The 24,749-nt window shown below is 43.2% G+C and overlaps 2 protein-coding genes and 1 long non-coding RNA gene across 7 annotated transcripts; 2 read left to right on the top strand and 1 right to left on the bottom strand.

Annotated features, from left to right (window-relative positions):
• Positions 1-760: 760 nt before the first annotated feature.
• Positions 761-4,956, top strand: CIART (circadian associated repressor of transcription). 3 transcript variants are annotated; one of them, XM_046683469.1, is made up of 6 exons: positions 761-1,237; positions 1,978-2,403; positions 2,589-2,664; positions 2,895-2,973; positions 3,090-3,201; positions 4,315-4,956. In XM_046683469.1, the coding sequence occupies exons 2-6, from the start codon at positions 2,038-2,040 to the stop codon at positions 4,834-4,836; spliced, it is 1,155 nt and encodes a 384-aa protein (XP_046539425.1). In that variant the 5' UTR covers positions 761-1,237; positions 1,978-2,037; the 3' UTR covers positions 4,837-4,956. The 3 variants fall into 3 exon arrangements, with proteins under 3 accessions (XP_046539425.1, XP_046539424.1, XP_046539426.1); XM_046683468.1 differs by lacking the exon at positions 761-1,237 and adding an exon at positions 1,303-1,392; XM_046683470.1 differs by lacking the exon at positions 761-1,237 and adding an exon at positions 1,508-1,530.
• A 4,316-nt stretch (positions 4,957-9,272) lies between these two features.
• Positions 9,273-20,775, top strand: MRPS21 (mitochondrial ribosomal protein S21). 2 transcript variants are annotated; one of them, XM_046683486.1, is made up of 3 exons: positions 9,273-9,322; positions 9,785-9,899; positions 20,475-20,775. In XM_046683486.1, the coding sequence occupies exons 2-3, from the start codon at positions 9,817-9,819 to the stop codon at positions 20,653-20,655; spliced, it is 264 nt and encodes an 87-aa protein (XP_046539442.1). In that variant the 5' UTR covers positions 9,273-9,322; positions 9,785-9,816; the 3' UTR covers positions 20,656-20,775. The 2 variants fall into 2 exon arrangements, with proteins under 2 accessions (XP_046539442.1, XP_046539441.1); XM_046683485.1 differs by lacking the exon at positions 9,273-9,322 and adding an exon at positions 9,335-9,567.
• LOC124251053 (uncharacterized) lies at positions 12,288-23,351 on the bottom strand. 2 transcript variants are annotated; one of them, XR_006891671.1, is made up of 3 exons: positions 21,862-23,351; positions 20,120-20,213; positions 12,288-12,385 (listed from the first exon to the last, which is right to left on the bottom strand). It is a non-coding gene; the product is annotated as an uncharacterized LOC124251053 (long non-coding RNA). The 2 variants fall into 2 exon arrangements; XR_006891670.1 differs by lacking the exon at positions 12,288-12,385 and adding an exon at positions 16,478-16,692.
• Positions 23,352-24,749: the final 1,398 nt, after the last annotated feature.

Raw genomic sequence — 24,749 nt, 5'->3', positions numbered from 1 at the left:
AAAATAAGCACATTGTTAAACATATGTAAAATATCAAAAACTACTTAGAATAGATTTTTAAAATTCACACCCTCCTCCATTTACACGCTCCTACCCCCACTTCACCAGCAGCAATGTGCCTTTTCCAGTTAGTAATTAGGGCAGGCAGGGACATACTTTAAAATTTTTTTTCTCTGTCCTCGGGACCCTAATCAGAACTGGGCTGCCCCCTTGTGGTCTCTTCGATGTCACAGCTTCAATCAGTCCACAGTCCCTGAATCCCTATCCCCTTCTCTACACTGTACTTTAAATAACGCAAGAGGCAGCGAATAGTAAACTCCGGACTTGCCACCTCCCTCCTTCAGAGCCTTTCGTATCTTCACCAGCGGACAAACGATGAAACTGAAGCTGGACAAAGGCATAACCTAGGAGATCAAGAACCTACCCTCACTCTGTTCCCTGTGCTAGGAATCACAGAATTCAGGGCGCAGGGTCCAAGGAGCCCGGGTAGAAAAGTGAGGAACAACCGAGTTCGGCTTTGACCTCTAAAGTCGAGGCGGGCTGGCATCTGAGCTGGTAACGTGCGTGACGGGTTATGTAAAGGGAAGGGCTGGAGGAGGCGCCCCAGGGGGGGCCGCGGAGAGAACGCGGTGTTCTCGGCAGCAGTCCTCAACCCTCCTCACTCAGCAGGGCAGGAGGCACCCAACTTGTAGGAGAAGGAGGAGGAGGGGAGAGTGAAACAGAGACCCGGGAGTCACGAGGGCTGGGCCGCTGAGGGGGGAGAGGATACACTATGGCACACATCCATTCTCTCACACACGTTGCCGATCCAAGTCGCTGACGGTTTCCACGTGCTGCACTCGTGAGCCGAGGCGCTCAAAGAGGGGGCAGAGAGGTCGGCTCCCGAGGAGGAGCCAGGAATCCCACATCTCGAGACACGCGCCTCAGGTCACACAACCAGCTTGCACACTCCAACCACGAGTCTCCGGCGCACCACCACCCTATTTAAGGCCACGGGCTCCGCCCTTTTCCTCCCCTCGCTTCTTTTCCGCTCTTTTTCCATCCTCCTCCTTTTCTCATCACCGGGTGCTCTCTGCTAGCCGCATGTAGGGGCGGAGCACGGAATGCTTCCCTTCCAACCAATCGTCACCTGACTACCTCTCTATTGGCCGAGCCCCTGTATGCTGTAGCAAATGGGATGTGAAATTCAGTAACGAGGGTCACGTGCCACCGGCTAGACAACCAATGAGGATGTGAGGTCTGTGTACGCAGGGGGAAAGCACGTGCCGAGCCGCACGTGTCTGGGAGGGGGAAGGGGCGGGACCTACTGGGAGAGAGGCGGAGGTGGGTAGCCTAGACTGGGAGAGTCTGAGAAGGAGCTGGAGACAGCCTAGGCTGAGCCGACCAACACAGGTGAGGAGACTCGGAGGACCGGGAGCGATCTGCGCGAGAGGATCAGACCCGGAGGAAGTGGGTTTAGGGACCGAAAGCCGATCTTGGTGTTGGGAGGGATCGCATCACGTGGCAGGCGCGATTGGAGAGGGTCCGCAGGTATCCTGATAGAAAAGATTGGGAAAAGGCAGGAGGTCTCTTTGAGCGCGGTTCCTACAGGGTCACTAGTTGGGTTCGAGTGCCGGAGATTTACGGCTTGCTGGTGTCGTGACCGCAGAGATAGGCTCGCTGCGAGGTCAGATTGGGTACAGACCAGGCGAGCAACCAGGCTGGGGGAAGGTGTCAAGTCAGGTAATTTACTCTAAACTCAGGAAAGAAAGAACAGAGCCCGCGTCGGCTAAGAGCTGCTCTGCGGAGGTCAGAGAGGCCGTCCAGGTTCTTAATGGAGGGGAGGAGGCGGGGGAGATGACTTTCTCTATTGTCTTTGAGACAGGTAATATTGGGGAGAGAGGGGAGAGATATTATCCCTGACAGTACACCCCAGTCTCCGAGTCCTTTTCCTAATCCTCAGATTCTGGTTTCAAACTCCCTCGCTTTGCTCTTCAGTTGCAGGTTCGGATCTTTGGGTACTCCGGGAGCTGCTCTCCAGTCCCTGCTTCTGAATCTATGGATTCTCCATCTAGCGTTTCTTCCTATTCTTCCTACTGTCTCTCTTCCTCTTTTTCCACCTCCCCAGTGAACAGTGACTTTGGCTTCCCCTCTGATAGTGAGGGGGAGGACAAGGGGACCCTTGGCCCCAACCTAGGCACTGTCGGGCAGAGGCCAGGTGCTCGGCCCAGCCCTGGTCCTATCCGCTGCAGGCAACGACCCAAGGTTTCCAGTAACCAACATACAGCATCTCACTCGGAACAGCAGGGATTGGCTTCTCCCATGGCAGGATCTGGGGTCAAAAGACCAAGAGATGGTGAATTGGAGACCAGTCTAAACATCCAAGGTTATACCACAGAAGGAGATCTGCTGTTTGCTCAGAAGGTAAGAGAAAGCAGGTGAAAGGAGACACTACTGGAGTGGCTTAGCGCCCAGCTGTTTGGTAAGGGCCTTATGAGGTAAGGCCCCTATGAGGATAGTATTGGCTCCCAGATCTGGAGGTGGAGGAAGACTGAGTCCTGGTGTGGGCAGTTCTTAGCCTCCTTAGCCTTTGTCCTGTTTTTCTGCAGTGCAGAGAACTCCAAGGATTCATACGTCCTCTCACAGATCTACTGAATGGGCTCAAGATGGGTCGCTTTGAGAGAGGTAATTATCTGATTAGCTGCATTCATTTGGTCTAGGTTCATCTTTCTCTCTCTTAATGTTTTAAATGTCTGTTTCTCTTAAATCTTTGTTTGGGGCCTGGATTATTCTTTTTTTGCTTCTGTGACTTAATTTCTTTAAGTGAATCAATTTTAAGCCCCTTCTGTCCTTCCTTTACCTGACTAAATTCTTGAATCTCAATCCTTGATCTCTCTGTCTCTCCCTGACCCCAGGATTGAGCAGTTTCCAGCAGAGTGTGGCAATGGACAGGATCCAGCGTATCGTAGGTGTTCTGCAGAAGCCACAGATGGGGTAAGTCCCCCCTGGTTCTTTCCTAAGTACTTCATAAAAAAGGAAATATCTCCAGTCCTGTTTTGTTGCTTTTTTTACACTTAACAGCTTAAAAAAAAAAATGTCCTTTTTTACAGGGAGCGTTATCTAGGGACCCTGCTACAGGTAGAAGGGATGTTAAAGACTTGGTTTCCTCATATAGCTGCCCAGAAGTCATCATTGGGTAGTAGCAGGCACCAGCTGACCAAGGTAAGAACTTATAAACCTGAGGAAGAGGTGGGAAAACAGCCAAGGAAATGAAGTGTATATGCAGAAATGGGCTCCCTCTTCCATTTTCTTCTGGGTCTTTTCTTCTTTTCAACAAGTTTTTTTCAGGGAAGGGAACGCCTAATCTTCCTTCATTGTGTTGATTCCTAGATGTTTTTTATTCCATTTTGTTTGGGTCATTGTGAAGAACTCCTTGAAGTTTAGCCCTCTCCCTCATGTTGCAGCTTAGCTGCTTTCTGCATAAATACAGAAGGCTTCTTACCTGGCCAAATGAGTCATGCAGGAAGATTCCTCAGCTTCTCTCTACAAATCCTTTCTCCTCTGCTGCCTCTAAAACCCTTTCCCTCTCCCTCTTTTTACTCCTGCTCGAGGATCCTTGTACCAAACCCTCTTGGAAGCCTGGGTTTCAAGGACTGGTCATAAGAGGTACATCACCAGGAGGGGAGGAGGGCACTCATGGGGCACCCAGAGATGGAGTGTTGGATAGATTCTTACACCTAGTGTGGAAGTGACCTATCTTCTGTGCCTTCAAATAACAGGGTATTTAGGGGGCACTCAAATGATGGGGAGGGGAAAGTCTCCTGAAGATAAAGGATAGTCCTTGTTTTCAACTACCAAAATTATTATTGCTGTGGGAATAATTGATTTAAAAATAAGCAGGAGGATGTTGCCTGCATATTAATTTATACTTCTTAAGCAACTCAACATAGGAAATTAGAATTTAAAATACAGAAATTGAGAAATGATGATTCCAATTAAAAATAGACTTTTAAAAAAGAAGTTCTAAAATAAATTACAAATTATAAATTCATTTTAACCTGTGGAACTGTTTATTTTGTATACGTCTGGATATCTAGTGCCTAACATAGTGTGTGGTACATAGTAGGCCCTCAAGTACTTGTTAAATAAATGAAAGTATAATTTGATCACTCAAACTTTTCGTTAATCATAGTCTAGCAGGAAATTATCTGTTGCATAAAACAAGCTATATTTGTATTGCAGAGTTCCCAAGGAAAACAAAGCTTTAAGCAACCAGCTGGAGTTAATCTGAAAGCTTTCTTATATAATTGTTTCCTCTTTTCTCCCCCTCCCTAGCATTTTCCAAGCCACCAAGGTTATCCAACTGCTTCTTCTCCTGCACCTCCCAAGGAAAAGATGGACCAGACACGGCTAGGACATCTAGTATTGAAACCAAAGCAGCCTTGGCACCTCCCTCAATGGCCAGCTATGAACCTCACTTGGATCCACACCACTCCAATTTGCAACCCCCCTCTAAGTTCCCCAGGTACTATCTCCTTTAGCCATAGTCCTTTAGGCACTGGAACCAGCATTGGAGTCATCCTTTTCCTCCAGCATGGAGTGCAGCCCTTCACCCACTCTGCCCCAACCACTCCAGTCCTACCTACTACTGCAACTCCTGTCATCCCTGGTGATCCTAAGAAACTATCTGGAGAGGGACTTCGTTGCCACAGTTTGCCAGTAACTCTATCAGACTGGAGCTGTACCTTGTCTTCTCCTGGTCTACCCACCATGACCAGAGAGATGAATGTAAGACACCTAAAGCAGATGAGAAGCCTTCCTCCAATTGCTCCTGATGTCCGTCCTCTCAAGCCCTAATCCAGGACTTGAGACTATGGTTTATAATTTGTGTGAATGTATGTCTACTTATATATATATTTTAATGTGTGCATTTGTGTTGAAGGAAGATAAATCCTTTCTGATTAAAGAAATTTTATACCTAAACAGTTTGCTGATTGGGGGAAATTGAAACCTTCTGTTTAAAATACCAATATTTATCTTCTGAGGTGCAAAAAAGAAGAAAGGGGGATGGGAACACTTGTGAACATTAGCTCCACCAAGTTAGAAGTCTGGATTGGACAATATAAGTCCTGCGGGAGAGGAAAAGGAACTCTCTGCTGCTGTCCTAGGGAACACCCTTGGGACAGTTACAGGGTTCAGAGTTGGGTTTGTTTTTTCATTCAGGCTCAGAGACTAGTACCTTTCCCTTTGTGTCTCTTGCTCTTGTAATCTTCCAGCTGGCCCAGACTAGCAGGTTCTTCTGCTCTGGGCTGGCTCTTTGCTTTGATGGGAGCTATTGATGCTTGTGGATAAATGCATATGTAATCTACTGCTGCCTGAAAAGGGACACAAGAACCAGAAAAGGCACTGTCGTTGCTAGTTTTGAAGAGGAAGGGGCACCCTAGAACTGTCAGAATGGGGAATCCCCTCAGACCCTGGGCGTCATCCTTATTCAAAAAGCTGCAGCTGCTAAATGTATGCTAGACTAAGGAAAACTACCCAGTGTTATCAGGAGGCAAAAATGAAGTCTGTGAATTTACCTACATCTACCCTTCTCCGTATATTACTCTGATTTGTCCCAGTTTCCAAAAGAACAATGTCCTCTTCCATCCTAAGCCTTTGCAGTGTACCAAACTACTTAGTCATTTTAGTTATTGCTTATCGGCTCTTTAGCATGTTTCTCATACTAGTGATACATCTTTCCCCTATTTCTCAAGTTCTCGGTTTTCAGTGAATAATTGTCTCCTTTTACGTCAGAGAACATGACCTCCTTTCTAAGGCAAACCTCTCTATGCTTTTGATTACCATCCACCTCTCGAACTTTTGCTGTATCACTTATCCCCTCTTTATCTTGTAACTGCAATTTGTTATTGCATTATTTATTATTTATTGCTTTCTTCTAGAAGTAATAATTATTCCTCCTACAGTTGTGATCAGGTCCCCCCTTCTTGAAAACATCTCTTCAGCCTGATTGTCCTCTTTCTCATCTTTTCTCCATAATTCTTGACAGAGTAGTCTTAATCATACTCTTCCTGAAAGAGGGAGTTCCTACCACTCAATTCTTAACCTCTCGCAGCCTAGCTTCTACTGCTATCTCTCTACTGCACCTTCCTAAATCACTAATGATCTCACAGAATTAGGGTATTATAATATAGCTTCCACCCAATCAATAGCAAGACCAGGGGCCTTTAAAAAGGCTATGTGCTTCATGGTCTCTATATCATTTGATTCTGCCTACTGAAACTCTCCTCCCTTGGATCCCATGACAGCACATTATCCTAATTCTCCTCTTACCTATTTGGCAGCAACTTCTGTATCTCTTAATGGCCCCACTTCTGCCCACTGCAGAGTTGTGGGTGTCCCCCCAGGCTCAGTCCTTGGCCCTTTACTCTTCTCTGACTACATTCTTTCACTTAAAGCTTTCATCTTCTCTCATGGCTTTAATTTAAAAGTCCCAGTCTCTCCCCTGAGACGGCATACTGAATGTCTGCTAGACAGTTCTATTTACATATTACTAACAATAAAACTTATTGAAAATTTCAGCATTTTAGAGCCAAGAGGTACCTTTTGTATCTAATTCTACCCCCTCATTTTATATATGAGGAAACTTAGGTGGCTTAGGCAAGACAACACAATGTGTGGCACACAACTCTTGGTTTCCAGTCTGGTGCTTTATTCAGTGCTCACCAATCAAAATATTATCTTTCTTTTAAAGATGTCCTGTTCTGTCTGCCTTTTTACAGTCTCTTTTTCTTCTGTTAGTGCTGTCTATGGTACTGTCATTTTTCTAGATAACTAGGTTTAAAACTTAGTGCCATTCAGTCACCAAATGCTTTTTATTCTGTATTTGGAATGTCTCTTAAAATCCATTTCTTCCTATCCATTCTGTTGCCACTTCTCTAGTCTAAACTTTTTTTTTCTGCTTTTTATCCCAAAATCCCCCCAGTACCTAGTTGTATATATTAGTTGTGGGTCCTTCTGGTCTAAACTTTGACTATAGCAATAGCCTCTCTTACCTCTAATCCCTTCTCGCTGATAACGAGATTAATTTTCTAGAACAGTGGAACCAGAACAGTGCTTTGCATGTCATTCCCTATTCAAATCCTTTAATGACTCCTCAATGCTTTGAGAAAAAAAGCCAAAAACCTTTAGTCAAGGCCTCTATTTCTCCCTCTGTTCCTCTGCAGGATCCCTCTGTCCAGTTTATATGCCCTGAACACTGTAAGCCTTTTTTCCTTGAAACTCCATGTTTATGCTGTTCATCTTGCCCAGCCTTTCCTGCTTCTGTTAACCAAACCCTGCCTTTCTTTCAATGACAAACTCAAGTCCCTCTCTCAATTATTCTCTCCATTAAACGTGATATATAGGCTCAGTTTTTGACCCTTTACTCTATCAAATGAGATTTTGTACATAACAGGCCTAGTACAAGGTTTGGTATATAATAGACTCTCAAAAATGTTGCTTTTCCCTTTCCTTTCTTTCAAAATATTTTTATATTATATCCCATTTGATTCCCATGACAAATTTTGTGTGACTGAGGGCAGATATCAGTCCCATTTTACAGATGAGGAGCTAGACTTAGAGTTTACCAGAGGTCAGCAAGAGCCAGATAGTAAATATTCTAGACTTTGTGGGCCATGTATTTCTGTTGCAAGTACCCAACTTTGCCATTGTAGCCCAAAGCAGCCATACCTAATATATAAACAAATGAGCACAGTTGCTTTCCTGTATGGTTTTCTTTACAAAAACAGGGTGGAGCTAGATTTGACCTGTAGGCAGTAGTTTGCAGACTCCTGGTTTAAGTGACTTGTTCAAGGTCATATGCCTGATAAGTATCCGAATTTGGATAGAATCCAGATTTCCTGACTTCTAATCCAGTGCTTTTCTATCATATTATGCTATTACCTATCTATTTTGCATTTATTATATATTACCTTGTTTTACTGTTTATCTTATATCTACGCACTGTCCTCTCGTGGTCCAAAACACTGGAATGGTATCAACAGTACCAGCCAGAGTAGGCATTCAGTAAGTTCATTGATAAACATAATGATGTCCCAGTCTAGCTCTATTTTGGTACTTTGAACCTGGCTGACTCTGAAGCTGGCTTCAGTTTTTGTGTGTGTTCTATCAGCATAATTGATGGAGGATGCATCGGTGTGTATGTACCTGTGTGTTTTAGGGGAGGTACTCAAAAAACCTTACTACACAAGTACCTGCTTGGGACCTGCTTTCTTCCTTTGATCCTTTCTCTACTGTTTTCCAGTAGCCATTAGATCGGAACTTACGTGAATAACCATAAATGGATATGTAAAAGTAACATACGAATAAAACAAAAGGAAGGGTGTCTCCACAGTGAGGAAGAAATAAAAAAGATATTTCGGGACTGTCCATGGTTAGGTTTGCATGCACTGCTTCAGCGGCACAGAGTTTCACCAGTTCGGATCCTGGGCATGGACATGGCACCCCTCATCAGGCCATGCTGAGGCAGCATCCCACATGCCACAACTACAAGGACCTACAACTACAATATACAACTACGTACTGGGGGGATTTGGGGAGAAGAAGAGGAAGAAGAAGAAGATTGGCAACAGATGTTAGCTCAGGTGCCAATCTTTAAAAAATATATATATTAAAAACATATATTTCTACTCGGTCTCACTAGGAGGCAAATGGGATAGAAGCCGACTTACAAAAGTCTTTGATTCTAAATCTTGCAGATGTTTTCCAATTATTTAGTGACCTCACTTTATTTAGTGAAACGGTTGGGAAGATGATGGAGTAGGAAACTCACGGTTTGTTCATTTCTTTTCCTTAGTTTTTAGGCAACTAAGGGGTGTGAAGCTGTTTTTCATTCGGAGAGCAGATATCAAAGAATCTATGTCCTTTGCGAAAAGAAAACAGGAAGCACACTCAGGAAGCTTCGCATATGTCTCTCATTTTCCTTCCAGAAAAAGAAATGGCTTAAATATCTATTAAGGATTTAAGGAGATTAAGGGGTACGGAATCGGGCTGAGCTTCTCAGGGGCTGAAGGACGACGACTCCATGAGAAGGCGAGACCCTATTTTAGGGGAATTTAAGGCAACAAATATTTTGCTTTTTCAGGTGTTGAGTCCAGGCCCTGGGGGTGGGGAAATTTAGGGGAGCGGAAAGCCCGCTAACCCGGGCCCGAAAGAACGTTGTCCAGGTTTCCCCATAGCTTTCTCCTTCCAGCCTCCGTTTCTTTGCGCAGCGCTGGAGACTACGTATTTCCGCTTCCGGTCGCTAGCTAGCGCCGCGTCGGCTACGTCCTGAGTGCGCGGGGTGAGGAGCTAGTGCAGCCGATGGGGAAAGGCGGCTGTGGCGGCAGGGCAGGGTTGGGCGCTATTACCCCCTTTCCGAAATGCCGAGAAAGACTCGGTTCCCAACTCCCACCCCAAATCCTCCTGGGGCCATGAGCGGGAATTGGGCGGGGTGTAGGGGGCCCTGCGGTGTGTCCCGGTCCTCGGGTGCCCAGCCACGTAAATCTCCATGGTGACGCCCTGCCACCGTCTCTTTTCTTCCCTATGGTAAGGTTTGTATTGGCAAAGAGAACGAGGGAGTCCTGATAACGATTCGCGTGTACTTTCTAGGATAAGAGGACTTCCACATGCCCGTGTTTTGCATGTTCCCGTGCACGTTGCATTTCTAGACCTTGAATAAGCCACGCGGAAGAGTGTGTATTCTGTTTTGTTTGTCTTACCTGGTCTCTATACTTTCCTCCTCCTCTCTCCATCATCCCTTTAGGTCCTGCAGAGTGCAGACTTAAATCCAAGGTTATGGCAAAACACCTGAAGTTCATTGCCAGGACTGTGATGGTACAGGAAGGGAACGTGGAGGGTGCATATAGGACCCTCAACAGGTAACTGTTATGGGACCAGAGTCATGCCTAGACCAGCTCTCTTGGGAAGTGCAGTGGTTATTCTCTCCCTTCCCCTATCATAGATTGTTCTCAAACTAGTGCCAGTCCAGGTGTTTACAGTCTCTTGAAACTTCTCAGCCCCTCAGCTTTTTATCTTAAAAATGAAGCTCTTGGGGCCTGTCTAGTGGCGTAGTGGTTAAGTTTGTGTGGTGGCCTGGGGTACACAGGTTTGGACACCGGGCACGGACCTAGCACCGCTGGTCAAGCCACACTGTGTCAGCATCCCACATAAAATAGAGGAAGATTGGCACAGATGTTAGCTCAGGGCCAGTCTTCCTCACAAAAAAAAGCAGCGGCAGCTGTTCCCCAAACCTGCCTGTATGAAGCTTATTCATTAGCAATCATCCCTTTCACAATGAACCTGAATTCTATCCACGACTTAAAAAAGAGCCAAAGCGAAAATGAATATATAAAATTGCTAGGATCAGGAACACAGTCCATGATAAACAGAATGCTAAGGGAGGGATTGTTGTGGGACAAGGCCAGTCGAAGAGATGAATTCAGATTTGGGATCTTGGAGGGGCAAGCAAGAGATGGAAAAGCATTACAGGTTTAAAGGAAGGTTACAGCATAAGCAAAAACATAGAGATGGAAATAAACTGGCTGGAGTGGAGGAGCTGTATTGAAAGGTTTTGAATGCTAGGGTAAGAGATTTAGAATGGCCCTTATAAAGAATGCCTTACCACCATAGTTTCTTAAGCAGATAGTTCCTTAGCCTTCCCTTGTCATCAGTTCTAAGGATTTTGACTTTCTGGCATGCTTCATTCATCATTTTCTCCCCCCCACTGTGAGGCAGAGTTTGGAGAAACAAATGCTTGTTGAGTTGAATTATCAAAGAATTGTATCAGAGAGATCTTAAGAGATCATATGAGCTGGCCCTCTTCCTTAAGGCTAGTAAGGTAGTAGCTTTATTTCACAAGTAAGGGAAGCCTAGGGAGATTAAATTTCTTGGCTCACACGGTTATTCAATGAAGGAGAAGAGTATAAAACACATCTTTCTAGTGCAGTGTTCTTTGCTCTACGTTACTAGATTATTTGCTAGTTTCTCTGGAAATAGACCTATGGCAGTCATTTTCCGGTTAAGGATCTGTGTTTGATTGGATTTAAATATTGGTGGGGTTCTTGGGAACTAAGAGGGTAAATGAAAGAGAACCTAGTTCTTTGCAAAGCAAAGAGTTCTAGGTGTGGAGGGCTGGATGGCAGAAGACCATAGTAAATGAGGGCAAAGATACTGTCAGAAGCTGGGTAACTGAGAAGTAGTTGCAGGCTCAGGGTGGTTTGTATGTCTTTTAAAAGGATCTGGTCTTCGGTCAGCCCTATTACCTCTTTCTGTGTCTGTACATGCCAGTCATGTCCTTGGGCAGAAGCTGTTTCCTCTGCATTGTCACTTACATTGAGAGTAAAGATTATCAGTTAAGTACTGGGTGGTAAAATGACCTATTTCATTTTTTTTCTACCACTGCTCATTCCCAGCTCTCTGGTGTTTCAGACCTTCTAGTGGCACATCTGTGAGAGAGTTGAGATGTCTAGTCATCCTTCTCTACTCTTATGCTAGAAGTGTAAAATGAATGTCTTTACAGACTCTATAGTGAATTAGCTAGTGAGATGAAATGCAGAATTTTTGAAAAGGAGGTCTTGGAATTTACTTCATCCTTTTTGTGACCTCTCCCTGTAAGTCTTTTTCTGTATGATTTATTTTGGTGGATTTAGGTGGGTCTTCCAGCCAGGGTGATTGAGATGTTTGTATTATTGAGGGATATCAAAGGGCAGCTGTTACTTGATGGTAAAACAGATTTGTAAAGGCTCAGCTTTAGCTCCTCTCACCTTTCCCACTCCTAAAATGCAGGGAACACAATAGCAAGAAGTTTGTTTTTAGGAAATTGGCTACTTTGACAAAGAGCCAAACAATTTGTAGTGCAGCATTATTTATTGAACTATTTCTTATAATTGTATCAAAAAAGTAGCTACAACTGTAATACTTTTGACCAAAGCCACACCCTGAAAATAGTTTTCTTACATAAATGAGGCAACATGACTTAGCGATTAAGTGCTTCAAACTGTGAAGCAGACTACCTGGTTTAGATCCCAGCCTTGCCACTTATTAGCCTCATGATCCGTGGTGAGCTGCTTAATGTCTCTCTCCCTCAGTTTCTTCATCTTTAAAGTGGAACTAATAATAGTACCTGCCTCATGGACTTCAAGTGAGGATTTTAGTTGGTTAATATAATTAAATTACTTAGAACAGTGCTTGGCACATAGGCATTATGTGTTAGCTATTACCATAATTTGAAAGTCACTGTAAGGAAGTTTTTACTCTTTGGTTTTGTTTGATGGGTGATATGTTTGTTTATTTTGAGAGATTGAGAGTTTGCTTTAGCTGTTTTTTGTCCTATCTTCCTTGATCATTGGGTTGTGCTCGTGGTGGCCTGGAGATGAAAAAATGAGAAAATAATTAAGCTTTATTTTGTCATGAGGATCCGGTATGCTACTGGTATTGGAATGCCCTTTTTTTTTAAGATTTTATTTTTCCTTTTTCTCCCCAAAGCCCCTCGGTATATAGTTGTATATTTTTAGTGGTGGGTCCTTTTGGGTGTGGCATGTGGGATGCTGCCTCAGCATGGCTTGATGAGTGGTGCCACATCCACGCCCAGGATCCAAACCGGCAAAACCCTGGGCCGCCAAAGCGGAGCGTGCGAACTTAACCACTCGGCCACAGGGCAGGCCCCTGGAATGCTTTTTCTTATAGGCAGTGATTCTTTCCAACCAAGGCTCCTTCTGTTTAACCTATTGCTAATCTAATTTTGGAATAACAGCATTTATTCCTTCTGTATGCACTGCTCCCTCATCCCCCATTTCTACTCACAAAAATTTAAAATCTGAAAAACAAAATACTTCTAATTTCCTATCCGAAAGGGTTGATCATCTTTCCATTGATGCCAGATTTGCAGAAAGCACAAGGCCAGCTCCACCTTCTGAGAGAAGACTTCCTGTTTCTTTGTCTGGGATTATTCTAATTAACTCAGCACCAAACCTCTCTATATCTGCCTCTGGCGAAATCCTCAGTTAGCCAATATCTTTTTTTATTTAATCAACATTAGAGTTTTGCTTTTCCTATTTTTTCTTTTTTTAAATTTTATCTAAAAATCATTCTTGATCCCAGGTGTGAGTGGGTGGTAGGTGAGGGAAGAATAAATAAATGGCAGAAGGTGAGGCTTCTGTGGAAACCTTCTAGCATCTGGCCTGGCCAGGCACTATCTCAGACCTTCTTGCTCTTAGGAATCAGTTATCAAATATCTCTAAATTAGTTTCCTTTTTCTTTCTTTCTCTCCTTTTTGTTAAACAACAGCCTTATGCTTCTTTTAAGATTCTCTTTTTATAGGTGACTAGCAGTTTATACATACTTTATTCCTGGATAGAACTGCTAATTTTAGTCAGAGCAGGAGCCTGGTCAGTGTGACACCACATGGTTTTCAACCCTGGCTGCCAATTAGAATCACCTGGGGACCCTTTAAAAAAAACAATTCTTGATGCCAGGGCCCAACCTGAGACTAAATCAGAGTCTTTGGGTGGTGGTGTCTGACCAGCAATATTTTTAAAAATGTCCCATGAGATTTTAATATTCAGCCAGCATTGTAATAGGCTTCTTCAGGGCCGAGTCCTGTGCTTTTTCATTTGTATATCCCTTGTATTTACCAAAGTGTCTGGCACACAGAAAGCTCCCAATAAATGTCTACTTAATGAATGTAAATGTTCCTTTATCTTCCGTCAATCCCTTACTTTAGTGTTTGTCAAACCTTTCCACTGAAGTGTCCTTAACAGCAGAAGGGAGTGAAAGAACTACAGGGGTTCTGCCACTACAAGCAAACATGGAATTTCTTTGAAGTCTCTCTTTTTTTAAATTAAACTTTTAGGTGATTTTTTTTAAATTTGTTGTCATTACATCTATTTTAGGACTAGCACCCCTACCCCCATTCAAGTTAAAATTGGATGGGGCCCGCCCAGGTGGCACAGCGGTTAAGTGCGCACGTTCCGCTTCTCGGCAGCCCAGGTGCAGACATGGCACCACTTGGCAAAAGCCATGCTGTGGTAGGCATCCCACATATAAAATAGAGGAAGATGGGCATGGATGTTAGCTCAGGGCCAGTCTTCCTCAGCAAAAAGAGGAGGATTGGCAGCAGTTAGCTCAGGGCTAATCTTCCTCTCAAAAAATAAAAAAATAAAATTAAAAAAAAAAAGTTAAAATTGGTGCTCCAAGCAGACGCATCAGATTTATCCAGAGACTTTTGTCTCTGGATACTGCCCTTGGCACTCTGTCAGGTATCCTAGTTAAGAAACATGGCATTACTTTTTCTTCACTTCAGGAATTAAAACACCAACATAGGAATAGGTTTTGGGGGAAAACAATTCACATTGCTTGAAAATAAAATCAGAAAGGAGTGGTTAGACAGAAAAATAAATGAAGAGATTCAAGTCCCAGAGACTTAGGGCCTGAAATGTGATGAACTCCTTTAGGCTTCCTTACGAATTTGGAAAATTCAAACTTTGTAGCTGGGATTATCTAGGAAAGCAGTGCAAGAAGTGGATATGGTTGGAAAGAGCCAGCTTGGGGCAAGTATTATGGCAGTGATTTTTGTAATCTTTGGGGAGGATACTTATTTTGTCAATTTAGATTTACTCTTTAGGAAGCTGCATTTCTGTTCCTTTTATCTTGGAGTATTAGATACATATCCCTTACATTGCATTTTAGCCTCAGGAAAAAAAAGTATTTTGCTCTTAGAGTAATTTTCTAGGCAAGGACTTTTAAGCATGGTAATGTGAGCAGTCTGGTTCTGGAGTGTCCCAGTCTTCCTGTCTGTCAAACACAGTATTTTCTGACATACTTTTCTTCTTTTTCTCTGCCTTTCCCTAATGTCCTCTCTTTGGCCACCTTTTCTTTATCTCTCTTACATTCCAGGCGTCTTCTTTTCTCTCAGCTTTGTGATAGTTGGTAATTTAAACTAAGTTGCATGTTCTATGGTCTGATTACAACAGTAGGAAGGAGAGGGAGGTGGTTAAAGTTTTAGCATGTTTAGAGCGCAGAGGTAGTCTTACAAAGGAAACAGCCTATGTGTCTGCCCAACGAGAATGCCACAAAATGCTTCTTACATAACGAGGGCCCTCATTGCTGCCCTGTGATGAGGAGATGGAAAGGTGGGGGTTGCTAGGAAGCCCCACATGATTGGCTGGTCCCCAAGCAAGGAAAGGCAAGCATACTGGAAGCATGCCCGGTCGACCCCTTTTATTCCTGGTAGGTGACCTTCTGGGCCCATTGAATCCTTCTGCATACATGTTGGTCCTGACGTAGGCTGGCTACACTGACATGTGAGTCTGCTACCCCCAACCTCCCCCAGCCCAGGCAGCTCAGCTCCTTTTACATAATCCGTTGAATTTCACTAAACCTGGCAGCGATTTCTCCTTTAGCGTTATGTTGCCAGGCACCCAAACTCCAGGCTGATCTGTTTACTTTACAGCTCTTGGTCTGTTAGTCCTTGAACTGCCTTTGGAAGTGGAAGCATCATTAGTAACACCCTCTCTGTTTACTTCATGAGTTTTACAAAGCTCTTCCTGCATCCTTTTTTATTAGAAATGAGTAGATGCCTCTACTGTAGGGACTCTGGAGCATTTGAAGATAATCTGTGCTTTTTTAGGATAACTAGAAAGTGCAGGGTAAGGGAGGGAATCCTCAGCTGGTATCTTGGAATTTATTGGTCTGTGTTTTGGAAGTAGTTAGAGCCATCCAGGGAACACCATTTAGGAGCACTGTCCTTATGTTGGGGGCCACTGATCTTTTCATTCTTTCCCCTCCTCTGCTCATATTTTTTTGTTGATTTTTTCTTGTCTTGCTTTTTTGCCTGACCACACAGGAATTTACTTGGTAAGGTGATCGCTTCTGTTTCAAAACACTTGAAACTCCAGTAAGATATCTGAGTATGCGTCTAAATTCCTTCCACCTTTTGCAGTTTTCTTTTATCCTACTTTTAAACTGTCTTTGTCATTCCAGTAGGATCCTTTTCCTAGGTGAAGTTGTATCCAGGGTCTCTGTTCTTTTTATAGTCTCTCCCCAAATCCATTCTCCTTGTCCTTTTTATATTATATGTGATCTTGTCTTTCTGTTTCAGGGACTTTTTTCTCCGATATACTAGTCTAAAAAATGGCCTTCATTAAACAGCAGGAAACAAGATCTAGACAGAAATAAATACTTAAATGTTTGGATCATTCCTTTGACTCAGTGTGCCATGTCATCTTGGCTTCCATCTCTTTATTCTTTTTTTAAATTTATTTTTCCTTTTCCCCAAAACCCCCAGTACATGGTTGTGTATTTTAGTTATGGGTCCCTCTAGTTGCAGCATGTGGGACACCGCATGAGCATGGCTTGATGAGCGGTGCTAGGTCTGCACCCAGGATCCAAATTGGCGAAACCCTGGGCCACTGAAGCAGAGCACACAAACTTAACTGCTCGGCCACAGGGCCGGCCCCATCTCTGCTCTTAGTGAGAAGCCTAGCGCAGCTCTTTCCTCCCTCATTGTCTCCTTTGCCCATAGACACTGTAATAATTTGTCTTCTGAACCTCAGTGGTTTTTGTTTGAGAGACGGAATGCTATTGTAGAACACTGCACTAAAGACCTGAGTATTGCTTCCAGGTCCATTTTGTGATCTTGGGCAGGTCAGCCTCTCTGAACTTCAGTTTCCCAATCTGTAAAAAGATGATGTTAGCTACTTAGTCAATTTCATAGGATTGTAATTAGGATCATGGATGTGAAAATTCTATCTAAACCCTAATGTGCCATCTTAGTAAAGGTAATATTTATTGAGGTTTTCTGAGCTAATATTCCCAAGAACTGTGTTTACTATAAAGTCACTTAATCCCTTGAGCTGTGGACATTTGTCAGTCACCTAGAGGATTCGTTTTTGTAATAGATTTACCGATAATTTGCTCTTTGCCACACATTATGTTAAATGCAAAAATGAATAAAGACTTAATCTCTAACCTTCAGAAAGCACATGACCCAGTAAGGGAGATTAAAAAAAATAAACAAAACATGGTTAAATATAATACTATCTGTTCAGTCCTTTAAAAGAAGCATTAACGGTGTGCTACAGCATTGGTTCTCCTTGGACCACCAGCAGCAACATCACCTGGGAACTTGTTAGAAGTGCAAATTCTTGGGCCCCACCCTAGACCTATGGAATCAGAAACTGGGGGTGGCATAGCAATCTGTTTTAACAAGTTTTCCACATGACTGCTGCATGCTAAAATTTGAGATCGGAGGGAAGGAGTGATTAATTTCACCTGGACCAATTTACAGACATGGTAACCATTGATTTGGGCCTTCAAGAATAAATAGCATTTCATAAAACAGAAAAAGAAAGGAATGATATTCCAAGTAAAGAGAACATCATGAGCAAAGGTCAAAAATCGATATGTAATAAGTTTGGAGAACTGCACCTAGTTCAGTGCGACTAGGGCATGGGCTTTATAGGGCAAGTTATTAAAGCTGGAGAGATTAGGCTTTGAGCTTAGACTAGTGGTTCCCAAATTTATCTGCATGTTGGAATCACCTGGGGAACTTGAAAAACCCTGCCCATGTCCTTCCACCCTTGTGATTTAATTGGTCTGGAGTGTGACCTAGGGTTTGAAATTTTTAAAAGATCCCCAGGTGATTGTAATGTGCAGACAAGTCTGGGAACTACTGGCTTAGACTATTCTGTATATTGGGAAAGATTTTTTAACATCAGAGTGACATGATCCAATTTATGTTTTAGAACAGTAATTGGTGTAGGGAAGGAGAATGGAAATAGGGCAACCTACTTACCCTTCACAATTCAAACGTTGTTCTTTAGGAAGCCTTCATAACCACCTTCTCATCCTCAGGTCCAGATTAAATGGCTCTCCTGGGTGCTTCTATAACAGTTTCTCTTATCTTTGCACCTATCACACTCTATTGTAATTCTTGTATAATTGTCTTCTCTACTAGACTACAAGGTAGGAAACCATGTCTAGGTTTGTTTTCTATTTTAGCATTTAACACAGTGTCTGGTTCAGAGTTGGGATTCCATATGTACTTAAGGATTAAATGACAATTTAGATGATTATTTCACTAGTCCAGGTACAAGAGGATAAGGACCATAATTAGAGCTGTGGCCATAGGAAAGGAGAGAAGGAAGAAATCTAAGAACTCTTTCAGGTTATAGAATTTATATGATATGGTAACTGGATGTAGGAAGTAAAGGAGAAGGCCTTGTTCAGGAACATGCTGTGATTTTTAGCTTGAGTATCTGGTGAGATGCCATTAACAGAGTGTAGAGGAGGAAGAATAGATTTTAAGAGGGGACAATATATTTGGTTTTTGTAGGCTTTGAGGCAATTGGAAATATTAGGCTAGCTTTCAGATAAGATTGGGGTTAGAGATAAAGATTTAGAAGTCAGCAGTCTCTGGGTCAGTTCTCAGTGTGGCTTTACATTAGAAACACCTGGAGTCTTGTAAAACATTTCCTGTGCATAACCTCACTCTAGACCAATTAAATCAAACTGAGGAATGGGGCCTAGGCATTAGGACCTTTTAAAAACCCTTTAGGAGATGATTTCATTGTGCATCAGGGTTGAGGCTCACTGGTAAAGGTTAAGGAAATCACGTAGAATCAGAAAGGAGGAGGTTTACAGTCAGAATCTGGAGGGATACCAACATTTAAGGGTAAATGGAGGAAGAAAGCCAGCAAAGGATACCCTTTGTGGTCCAGGATACTGGGTCTTTTGGTCTTTGGTGCCCTACTTCTCTATTATAAGCCTCTAGTGTTGGATCCACATGACTTCTGGACATGGCTGTGTCTCCAACAGAACCCGAATTATCTGCTTCTCTTGCTTCTGGGAGTTGGCAGCATTTTCCTTGCTTCCCATCTCCCTGCCACTAAAACCTAAACAAACTGATCTATACAAATACAATTCTCTAGCAGCCTACACATCATTCTTAATATTAAAAAGGAAGAGCCTGGGAGAGGATCCCATAGGACAGTGGTTCCCATGTCTATTCACATTTGTAATTTACCCAAAGCTTAAATCTTTTCAAGTTCATATTCAAGCTATTGTTGTTATCTTGGGCTTTCTGGTATCACACAGCAGCAATAAATAGGGTTTCCCACTGGCAGAAGTAGCTAGTGGTTTCCCTTATTTTTATTTCCTTCTTCTGTCCCCCTTCCAATTATAATAGCCATGTCTTAACCTCCTTATCTCCAGTTGTGTTTGTGACTTACTTTTTACATGTAAGGAAAGGACAGGGTAAGCAAGAATGGGGCCATATAAACAATGCTATGAATGGAAAGCTGCAGCAGCAGGTGCCTCCAGACCGCCTCAGGACCAACTGATGATGGGTTAAGAGGTAGAGAGAAGTTACAGAGTAGAGCCAGAGCTCTCAGAAGCCTAGGGATTACATAGATTATAGAATAAGCCCCAGTGTCTTGGCTGAGTGAGAACAAAAAGGTGAGTTTGAGTTAGGTGTGTTGTAAACCCCACAAGAGAAGCTGCATTGCAAGGAATTGGGTGGGCAGGAAAAAAAACAGATTAAGCTCAATTTTATGGACACCTAAAGATTAACAAAACATGGTTTCTGCCTTGAGGGATTTTCAGTCTCATGAGGGGGATGTTTGTATAATAACAAATGGCAGGATGAAATCATTGCTAAATGGGTATACAATAAAATAAATGATTTTCTCTAAGAAGATGAGAAACCTTTGTTGGAGAACTGGTATCTGGATTTCGTATCAAAAAGATGAGGGAAATGTCAGTCAGAAGGTTGGCAGCTGGGGGTTGGGGTGGCATCCTAGGCTGAGGGAGCAGTATGAGTAAAGAGTATTAGAATGTGTTCAGTCAGCAGAGTAGTGTGGTTGGAGCAGGTGGTACATGGAAAAATGATGAGTGAGTCTGTGATTTTAATGCTTCCATTTGTATCACTGGTGTGATAAGGGCCTATTCCTTCCCTGTGGTAGGTAGGCCCAGAGATTTCTCAGACCTATAGACTTCAGCTATATCTGTTTTTAAGTAAATTAGGGCTAGAACTAGGTTCTCCACTAAGGACCAAGTAGGAATCAACCCTAGTGACTTTTTTCCTGCTTCAAATATGACTCACCTCATTTGAAGATCTGGAAATGAGCCCTTGGTTGAGAATCACTGCCATAGGGAGCCACTGTTCTTATGGGACTGTGTCATATCCCTCAGGTGTGCTATGGTAGAAAAAAGGTTGAGAACATGAGCTTGACTGAAATTCCCCAAGAGCAAGGACTATGTAGTTAATTGCTTTTTAATTCCCCACAAATTCGTATTTCGGGCCTCTATCAGTAGGGCATTAATGCTATATTGCCACCATTTCACACCATAATTTTTAGAGACACCAATTGCTTGGTCAGTTGACTTCTGGCCACCTGTGAAATTGGAAAAGAATAATAGAGCCCAAGCTTCTAACTTCATTGCCTGCCTTTATACAGAATCCTCACCATGGATGGGCTCATTGAGGACATTAAGCGACGGCGGTACTATGAGAAGCCTTGCCGCCGGCGACAGAGGGAAAGCTATGAAACTTGCCGGCGAATCTACAACATGGAAATGGCTCGCAAGATCAACTTCTTGATGCGAAAGAATCGGGCGGATCCATGGCAAGGCTGCTGAGGCCTGTGGATAGTCGGCCCAGTATGAAAACCCCTATCCAGTTCTATCTCCACCTCCTTTCTTTTTCCCATCCCATTTTCTCTTACCTTTCTTACAATAAACTCAGTCACGTATATCTAAGAAGGCCTGCATATATAGAAGCAATCCCACTAGTCAGTGTTGGACCCTCTTTTATTAAGTGAAAGAAACGGAGTCATAAAGTAGTCGAGGAGTAGAATGGTGGTTGCCAGGGGCTGGCTGGGAAGGGGGAATGGGGAGTTATTGTTTAATGGGTACAGAGTTTCAGTTTGGGAAGATGGAAAAGGTTCTGGAGATGGCTGGTGGTGATAATTGCACGACAGTGTGAATGTACTTAATGCCACTGAACTATAAACTTAAATGGGTGAAATGGTAAATTTTATGTATATCTTACTATAATAATTTTTTAAATAGTTGAGATGAGGAAATTTTCTAAAACGTAGTGGAATATATCTACCATCCCCCAGCCAATTTTTATGAAACCCAAAGCAAGATCTTATTATTGGAAAAGCATCTGTTAGTCTTTACTGAACTGCCCCCCAACTGTTAAGTAAAGGAGAGGAAGCGTGTATGTATTTGGAATAAATTCTGCTTCTGAAACATCCATCAGCTAGACTAGAGTGTTGGAATCCTTGCCCAAAGGAATCCTTAATACGAATCTAACATTCACTCCTGTTCGCTATCTTTCCTTTAGTTTCCTAAAGGAGACTAACGGAGGCTTGGTGGGGAAGAAGTACGGCAGTAGATGGATGGTAGAAAAGAGGGAATTGCGGAGTGTTGGGAGACAGAAGGGCAGAGAACCAGAAATATCTACAGCAGCAGTTCTCAAAGTGTGGTCTTCAGATCAGCAGCATCAGTATCACCTGAGAAATTATAAAATGAAAATTCCGGGACTTGAGATCTTCTGAATTGGAGTTGGAGCCTAGTAATCTGTTCTGACGAGCTCTGCAGGTGATTCTGATGCCTGTTAAAGTTTGAGAACCACTGTCCTGTAGTAGTCAAAAGAGATTCCACGGGCCAGCGCGGTGGTGTAGTGGTTAAGTTCACATGCTCTGCTTTGGGTCTGGGGCACAGACCTATACACCACTCATCGAGCCAAAATAGAGGAGGGTTGGCACAGATGTTAGCTCAGGGCCAATCTTCCTCACTGGGAAAAAAAAAAAAAAGATTCCAGGTGGGGGTCCCTACCTCTCCTCAACAGGCACTCCTGGGTATGACTAGACACCTTGGGCCGTCTGACCACTGTGGGAAGACCAGCCGCTCTGCTTCCTCTCCTGCTGTCTGTTTCCTCTGGCCTTGGTCCCCCGACAGCCATGTTGCTGGTATAAGAAGAGTTGGTGCCAGCCCCTGTAGGAGAACGCAGAAGGTAGGCCAGCCCACCTTTCCCCACCCAGGCTGCAGCCTTCTCAGCATGATGTTCAAAAAGGAAGTAAATAGAGAGCCGACTCCGACTCCCGAGGCCCCTAGTCTCCAGGTTGCTGGTATTCAAACATTGCCCCCTTGTGGTATACTAGCGTGGCTTCAGATTTCTTCTGGCCTTAATTTTGTCTTCAATATCTTTTCTCCCTTTCACAATTACCATACTTATTGATTAAGCAAGCAAGCAAGAAGATAAACTGGAACCACTGTTCCTTGCCTCTCAGGCTTGATCATCTGTCTTCCACTCCTTAGCAGTAAGGCCCATGGTGAATAAAGCATATTATAGGGCACTGCATAGAAATAGCTCTAAATAGAAGATCTGATCCTTGCCCTCTGGAAACTTACATTGTGGTTGGAAAAATTCTGTATAGAGGCTGTCTTCAGCTGTTACCTTTGTTCAACCTCATTTTAACAAGTTAAATTAGACACGGATACTTCTTAATCACCTTTCAGTCTCTGAATTTGATCTTTAATACATCACTTTTGAATGATTGTGAGCCATGGCATGGTATCACCTCCTGCCAATTGCTGTTGCTGAAGAATAAAGGCCTGGCCTCTGCCAAAATGGTGGGGTGTGTTTGTGATAGCAGAAACAGGCTTGTTACTTATCAGTATTCCTCTGATGTTAAAGTTGCTCCTGGGTTTCCTCCAAAATACTAAGGAATGGCTAAGATCTGGAATTTACTTTGTCTCTGAAATTATCTCCTGCTTATCCTAATCTCTAGTTCTGATCATTGTCCGTGTCCTCCAGAGCAGTGAAAAAATGGTGGGTTTTAGCAGATAGCCAGTTGAGAGACCTCACTGGCTGGCTGGCTGAAGGCCCATTCGGCTTGTGCTGTCTTGGCAGGGAGAAAGACCTTCCATTCCCTGCTCTGGGAAGCTGGAAGATACCTCATGGTCATATAATGAGTAGGGATTGCCCTATTCCTTTTATCCCGGCATTGGGTTCAGGAGTTTACCCACTTACAGGGTGATGGATGCGATACCTCCTACCCTGATCTTAGGCATCTGTGACATCTCTTAGACATCCACTGGGATTGCCTCTGGCAGGCCTGTTCCAGTCATAATTTAAGGGTCTTACAGTGTTTAGGGCTCTGGAAACAGGTACCCATTTAAAACTGAGACTCTGGAGGCTGGCCCCGTTGCTGAGTGGTTAGGTTCACATGCTCCACTTTGGTGACCAGGGTTTCACCAGTTCAGATCCTGGGCTCAGACATGGCACTGCTCATCGAGCCATGCTGAGGCGGTGTCCCACATAGCACAACCAGAAGGACCTACAACTAGAATATACAACTATGTACTGGGGGGCTTTGGAGAAGAGAAGAAGAAGGAAAAAAAAGAAGATTGGCAACAGATGTTACTTCAGGTGGCAGTCTTTAAAAAAAATTGGGACTCTGTTGAGTAACTTTGACAATGTACTTTAAAATTTTCAGAAATGCATTAAATATGAAGTGAGATTTTGCCTATATGTTAACTGAAAATACTAAGGAATAATAAGTCACTGTATGCTAACAAAGTAACAATGGAGTGATGTGTTAAATGCAGGTAACTGAAGGGAAAGGAAAATGTTAGAGCTTTCACTATATGCCAGCTACCTTACATATATAGTTTTGTGGGTTTTTTTGAGGAAGATTAGCCCTGAGCTAACTACTGCCAATCCTCTTTTTGCCGAGGAAGACTGGTCCTGAGCTAACATCCATGCCCATCTTCCTCTACTTTATACATGGGACGCCTCCCACAGCATGGCTTTTGCCAAGCAATGCCATGTCCGCACCCGGGATCCGAACCAGTGAACCCTGGGTCTCCGAGAAGTGGAATGTGCGAACTTAACTGCTGCACCACCGGGCTGGCCCCTATAGTTTTTTACTTAGTCAAAAAGATCTGGATTCAATCATGATTTTGGCAAGTTATTTAACATAAATTCTACTTTTCCTTGTAAAATGAGGATAATTGTATCTACTTTACAGGTTTGTAGTGAGGATTAAATGAGATAATGCACGTCGAGTAGTTAGCATAGTATCTGGCACATAGAGCTTAATAAATGTTAACAATAAAAATCCCCCAGTTGTGCCAGCCAGAAACCTGATCACTGATTCCTCCTCTTTGCTCAACTATCACCAGCATCCATTTAATCCCTTCTGGCTGTCTCCATGACTAAATGCCACAGTCCTAGTCTCAGCCACTGTCATAACTCTTCTGGATTATTACCACAGCCATTTAACCATCTTCTCTCAGTGTTGCCTGGCCTTCAATCCCTTAACGCTTTGGCAAGAATGTTTGTTCTAAAATGCAACCTTGATCTTTTTACTTTTCTTGCTTAAGTTGGTAATTGGTTCCTGTTGTTTTCAACATAAAGTCCAAACCACTTAGCATGGCATTTAAGGGCCTTCATGATTGAACCCTGCTTTTCGCTAGCCTTTTCTCCCCTCAAATGCACTTCTGGATGACAGAACATGTTATTTTTCTGCTCTCCTTGCTTGTATACCAGCTCTCAGTTTTGATGTTCTCTGAGATGCTTTCCCTAATCCCTTTACCAGCTTCCTTTCTTCTATTTTTTTGTTTGTTTGTTTGTTTTGGGGTTTTTTTTTTTTTGAGGAAGATTAGCCCTGGGCTAACATCTGCTGCCAATCCTCCTCCTTTTTTTTTTTTTTTTTTTT

Source organism: Equus quagga, chromosome 13, assembly GCF_021613505.1.
Source record: "Equus quagga isolate Etosha38 chromosome 13, UCLA_HA_Equagga_1.0, whole genome shotgun sequence".
In the NCBI taxonomy this organism is placed as follows: domain Eukaryota; kingdom Metazoa; phylum Chordata; class Mammalia; order Perissodactyla; family Equidae; genus Equus; species Equus quagga.
This window is presented reverse-complemented; position numbering and strand designations above follow the sequence as displayed.